This window comes from Cricetulus griseus, chromosome 3 (genome assembly GCF_003668045.3).
Source record: "Cricetulus griseus strain 17A/GY chromosome 3, alternate assembly CriGri-PICRH-1.0, whole genome shotgun sequence".
NCBI lineage: Eukaryota > Metazoa > Chordata > Mammalia > Rodentia > Cricetidae > Cricetulus > Cricetulus griseus.
Genome location: NC_048596.1, coordinates 253905304 through 253910703, shown reverse-complemented (window position 1 = coordinate 253910703; position 5400 = coordinate 253905304). Strand labels below are relative to the sequence as shown.

Sequence of the window (5400 nt, the reverse complement as noted above, 5' to 3'; positions counted from 1 at the left end):
GCTAATTCATGAGTGACTGGCTTGTGGCTTCCACCTTAGCCAATGACCCAATATTAATATGACAAGCAGGATTCACATTTACAATGGCATCACCTTAGACTTTAAGGAGGCATTTTTACTTTATAAACTCAGCCTGCTTTCATATATACCTTCTCATTTCCTGTTCAGAAAGCCAGCTCCAAGGCACCTATAATTACTTAATCTTTGAAGACACTGGCTCCCACGAGGAAAGGGTGGAGGCTCCTGTTTACCTGTCCACTGTTCCAGACCCAACCAAGAACAACTCCTTTTGGTTCAGTCCTCAGACCAAGCCTTTGAAACTCACCCAGGATTTCTGCTCAGAGAAAGAATGCAGGTTCCTTGGCTTTCTAGCTTCGTAGCTGCTCAGGTTTTAAACCTTGCTTTTCTTACAAGAAGAATCAGGGCAAAAAAAGATGCCTGTTTTAGAGCAGCGTTAAGCAAGAGAAACGTAAAGTTAGCCCTGAATGTGGGCCGCACCAGTATTTTTATATTTTCCTGGTTATCACATTTTAAAATGGAAATGATTTATAAAAAGATTTCAACACTATCCAAAACATGACCATTGTGACCTGTTATCAGTGGAGTTCTTTGGCTCACTTACCAAGCCCATGAAAACCATTGTATATTTCACACAGCAACATCTCAACTCAGGAAGGACCCTGTGTTTCAAGCGGTCAATAGCCACCTGTGGCTAACAGCAACCAAAATTAAGTAAGGTTTGGAAGGCATACACTTGACCCTCGTGCTGTATTAGATTCCTCCTTTTCCCTTCCTTGCCCTCTCGCGAGGAGAAATTTCTACATTTAAGAGGTCTTTAGTACTCAAGAATTCAGGGCAGGCATGTGACAAATCTAGTTCCAAGCACTTTCCTGCCCACACCAGCAATCGACCTGCAAGTGCGCATCCTCGCTGTCCTTGAAGAAGCAGCCCGGCACCTCTCCTAAACTCCCCTCTTCCTCCCAAGCGGCACCCAGTCTGCCATTTAACTCGCCCTCAGTTACCACCCAGACTTGAAAGAGAATGGTGAGGGAGTTCAACCCCCAGCCCAGGATTGCAGGCGCCCCTGCTCAGATTGACATCTAGTGAAGGCAGGACCCCAATCTCTAGTCTCTGAGTGGTGGGGAGTGGGCGGGATGGGAGAGGAACCGTATTGTGACCCAAAGGTGTGGCCAGTGGCCGAGCAGCTCAGGTGGACGCTGAGGGGAAGCCAGCAGGATCGGCCGAGGGACGCAGTAACGCTGGGACACTGGATGCAGGGCGAGTGCCCCTGCACCTCGCACCGCGCCCCGGCTCCCTCTCGCGGTGCCGCAGTCCCTGCCGCTCCACCCCCTCGGTCCTGCCCCCATGACGTCAGCGCGGACGGGCGGGTCCCCGGGTATAAAAGGCTGAGCTGGGGGAGGGCGACAGGTCTTTGCGCTCCTTAGCCCTCTGTCCACGCACTTCTCCGAGGGCCAGCGCCTCCACCCCTTCTGCAGCCAGCACCATGCGCGAGATCGTGCACATCCAGGCGGGTCAGTGCGGCAACCAGATCGGCGCTAAGGTGGGTGCAGCCCTGGGAAAGGAGAGGGTGGGGTCGCCCGCTCGGACAGGGGTCCGGAGGTTTTAAGCCCAGGACCGGACCAAGCCTAAGGTATCCACAAGAGGCAGGGCTGGTGACGCATTCCAATGCTGGCTACTGGGCGGGCCAGGTCCTGAAAGCCATTCAACCTGCCACGATGAGCGTGACAGGATATCTTAAATCAAGGTCCATTACATTGCTTTGGGACACAGCCCTTTTGCGGGGTGTAGCGGACATTCCTCTGGGTTTTTCGTCTGTGAAATTTGGGTCGGGGGGCGGGGGTCACTGTCATATGTGCTGAGAACCTCATGCCAAATACAATTTGTATATTTTTTAAAAGTCTATCGTATGAATGAAAAAATGCAGTGTCATTGGGTTGACAGATGTTACAGAGGCGTCTCTTTGGGCCAGCAGACAAGGGTGTTAGACAAATTCGCTTACAAGTGCTGCTCCAGACTTGACATAAAATGCAATGGTCGTCTTTCTGTGAGACATCAGGTGACTGCATGGAATCAGGGCTGTAAGACCTGGAGGCAGCAGTGGGCATTCAACATGGGTGTGGGCGGGCGCCTGTACAAGGACATGGTCTCTTTCAACACCGCCATATTGCCCACCCAACCTCCCCACCCCCTTCCCTGCTGCCAAGTCACAATGAAGGCTGCATCTTCAGGATGGCCAGTTTTTTCAAGGGCTGCCAGGCGCCCTCTTAGGATTGTGCTGCCCATCCCGAACATTCCTAGCCCGGGGGCAATACCCGGAAACGAGTATGTAGGTCAGTGGTATAAAACTGGGCTGTTGAAAGCTGCCATGGAGTCTGTGCCAGGAGCCATTGATCCCATGAGGCGCAGGGGGTGGGGCACCTGGTCTTTCCTTCTGCCCTTCCCATCTATCAGCCTGTATGTAGTAACATTTAGCCCTGTCTGAAGTGAGAGAACGGCTGCCTCTGCAGTTCTGGCAGGGGATCTGCTGTGCCCACTTTCTCTCCAGGCTCCTCCCAGCCCTGCATCTGTGGTCATAATATGGCCGATGCACTGCGCATTTCCAAGACCCTCTGCAGCAGCTGCTGCCCACACACATAGGGGCCAGCAGCTCACCAGGCTCTTGCCTGCTGTCTGACCAAGGCCTTTCTGGGTGACGTTAGGATTGTGAGCATGATATGATTCCCTTCATTTCAGTTTTGGGAGGTGATAAGTGATGAGCATGGCATCGACCCCACCGGCAGTTACCATGGTGACAGCGACTTGCAGCTGGAGAGAATCAATGTGTACTACAATGAAGCTGCTGGTAAGGCTTTGGATGTCAGCCTTGCTTTCCATACTGTGGCAGAGGAAGTGGCTGGGAACATGCAAACAACAAGGAAATGCTTTTTGCATACTCATTTAAAATGCCACCTGCAAAATAGATAGATAAATAAATAAATAAATGAAAGCACTTTGTAGCTCCTGAAGACCTCTGCATGTTTGGTGTGATTAAGCATGCTTCATGTCTCCATTTTCTTTTTCTTCCTTTGTCTCAATGCTGGGATTTCTGTAATGAATTCTGCTGCTACATCTTTGTTCTTGCCAAGCCCAGTTGTAAGTCAGCTCTTGTCCCCACAGGCAACAAATATGTACCTCGGGCCATCCTGGTGGACCTGGAGCCTGGCACCATGGACTCAGTGAGGTCAGGACCCTTCGGCCAGATCTTCAGGCCAGACAACTTTGTTTTCGGTATGTCGTCATGCTCCATGAGAGCTGGCCAAGTGACTCACCCCTTCCTAGCAGCCATGGGCTTTACAGTTGTGTGTGCAGTGCCCAGCTGAGCCTGTGTCCACAGACCACAAGTCCTGGCCTAACCTGTGCAGCTGACAAGATCATGTCTGTTGACTCTTGACAGCTCAGAGGAGAGTGTATGACTATAGAGGCTGTTAAAGGCCTCCATGAGGAGCAGCTCTGGGGGGAGGGGTGGAGAGGATGAGAGTCTTCAAAGAGGACATCACAGGCTGCAGGAGATTTCAAAGGACCAATGATGCCAGGCAACCACTTCAGTGACCAAAGTGTAGAGCTTCCTTGCCCTTCCTCTTTAATTATAGTTAATTAAGAGTATCTACTGAATGTTCCCTGTGTTTACTTTTAGGAGCCACTGAGTGTTGTTAAAATGTGCCTTCTTCAACTCAATTCTTACTTTATTATGATCCCCAGGATTTTTGAGGTCATTGTTACACTGGCAATATTATCTTCCCCAAAACCAGTATAACTAAAAGACTACTAAGTGTTCTCTAAGGCCAGTTTTTGCTTTTCTCTCACGGTCCAATGACACCACCCTGAATTATTAAGTGTCTAATATTCTCTTTCTCTCTTACAGGCCAGAGTGGTGCAGGAAATAACTGGGCAAAAGGCCACTACACAGAGGGCGCTGAGCTGGTGGACTCCGTCCTGGATGTAGTGAGGAAGGAATCTGAAAGCTGTGACTGTCTCCAGGGCTTCCAGCTGACCCACTCCCTGGGGGGAGGCACTGGCTCAGGCATGGGGACCCTGCTCATCAGCAAGATCCGAGAGGAGTACCCAGACCGCATCATGAACACCTTCAGTGTCATGCCCTCGCCCAAGGTCTCTGACACTGTGGTCGAGCCCTATAATGCCACCCTCTCCGTGCACCAGCTGGTGGAGAACACAGATGAAACCTATTCCATTGACAATGAAGCCCTGTATGACATTTGCTTCCGCACCCTCAAGCTGACCACACCCACATATGGTGACCTCAACCACCTGGTGTCAGCCACCATGAGTGGGGTGACCACCTGCCTGCGCTTCCCGGGCCAGCTGAATGCAGACCTGCGCAAGCTGGCCGTGAACATGGTGCCCTTCCCACGCCTGCACTTCTTCATGCCAGGCTTTGCACCTCTGACCAGCAGGGGCAGCCAGCAGTACCGAGCCCTGACAGTGCCTGAGCTCACCCAGCAGATGTTCGACTCCAAGAATATGATGGCTGCCTGTGACCCTCGCCACGGCCGCTACCTGACCGTGGCTGCCATCTTCCGTGGCCGCATGTCCATGAAGGAGGTGGACGAGCAGATGCTCAACGTGCAAAACAAGAACAGCAGCTACTTCGTGGAGTGGATCCCCAACAATGTGAAGACGGCCGTGTGTGACATCCCCCCTCGAGGCCTCAAGATGTCAGCCACCTTCATTGGCAACAGCACCGCCATCCAGGAGCTGTTTAAGCGCATCTCAGAGCAGTTCACTGCCATGTTCCGGCGCAAGGCCTTCCTGCACTGGTACACGGGTGAAGGCATGGACGAGATGGAGTTCACCGAGGCAGAGAGCAACATGAATGACCTAGTGTCTGAATACCAGCAGTACCAGGATGCCACGGCTGATGAGCAGGGCGAGTTCGAGGAGGAGGAGGGCGAGGATGAGGCTTAAGAACTTCTCCAATACATCGTGCACCCTTAGTGAACTTCTGTTGTCCTCAAGCATGGTCTTTCTATTTGTAAATTATGGTGCTCAGTTTGCCTCTGTCAGAAATTCACTGTTGATGTAATAGTGTGGACCTCCTTTCAAGATTACAGTATTGTCTAAGATATCTATACTAATAAAAAGCATGTGTATAAAACCTGAAGTCCTTTTTTTCCTTGACATCTTATTTTTTTTTCTTTTGAAATCCAAAGCTTCAGGAGATAGCACTGTGGGTCTTCTGTTTAGTGTTTTAATTTTTAGCATTCCAGATAGCCCATCAACTTGTAGAATGAAGGACGAAGACAAACCTGGCTTTTGACTCTTAGGCAATAAAAGCATGTTGTAAATGCAAGGTGTCTTAAAATAGCAAATGCAAACACTAGA

At 50.8% G+C, this 5400-nt stretch overlaps 1 protein-coding gene across 7 annotated transcripts; it reads left to right on the top strand.

Moving 5' to 3' along the window:
- The first annotated feature begins 1477 nt into the window (after window positions 1–1477).
- Window positions 1478–5028, top strand: LOC100761889 (tubulin beta-2A chain). Of its 7 annotated transcripts, XM_035442896.1 has the most exons (5): window positions 1505–1561; window positions 2755–2863; window positions 3178–3288; window positions 3923–4007; window positions 4614–5028. In XM_035442896.1, exons 1-5 carry the CDS (start codon window positions 1505–1507, stop codon window positions 4981–4983), a joined length of 732 nt encoding a protein of 243 aa, XP_035298787.1. In that variant the 3' UTR covers window positions 4984–5028. The 7 variants fall into 7 exon arrangements, with proteins under 7 accessions (XP_027265078.1, XP_035298787.1, XP_035298783.1 ...); XM_027409277.2 differs by having other exon boundaries at window positions 1478–1561; window positions 3923–5028; XM_035442892.1 differs by having other exon boundaries at window positions 3163–3288; window positions 3923–5028.
- The last annotated feature ends 372 nt before the right edge of the window (window positions 5029–5400 follow it).

Bases quoted from the DNA above. Each gene is read 5' to 3' on its own strand.
- LOC100761889 (XM_035442891.1), top strand. From the start codon at position 1,505: ATGCGCGAGATCGTGCACATCCAGGCGGGTCAGTGCGGCAACCAGATC. The intron at 1,562-2,754 runs GTGGGTGCAGCC...CCTTCATTTCAG, and splicing joins GCAACCAGATCGGCGCTAAG to TTTTGGGAGGTGATAAGTGA. The intron at 2,878-3,158 runs GTCAGCCTTGCT...CCCAGTTGTAAG, and splicing joins CTGCTGGTAAGGCTTTGGAT to TCAGCTCTTGTCCCCACAGG.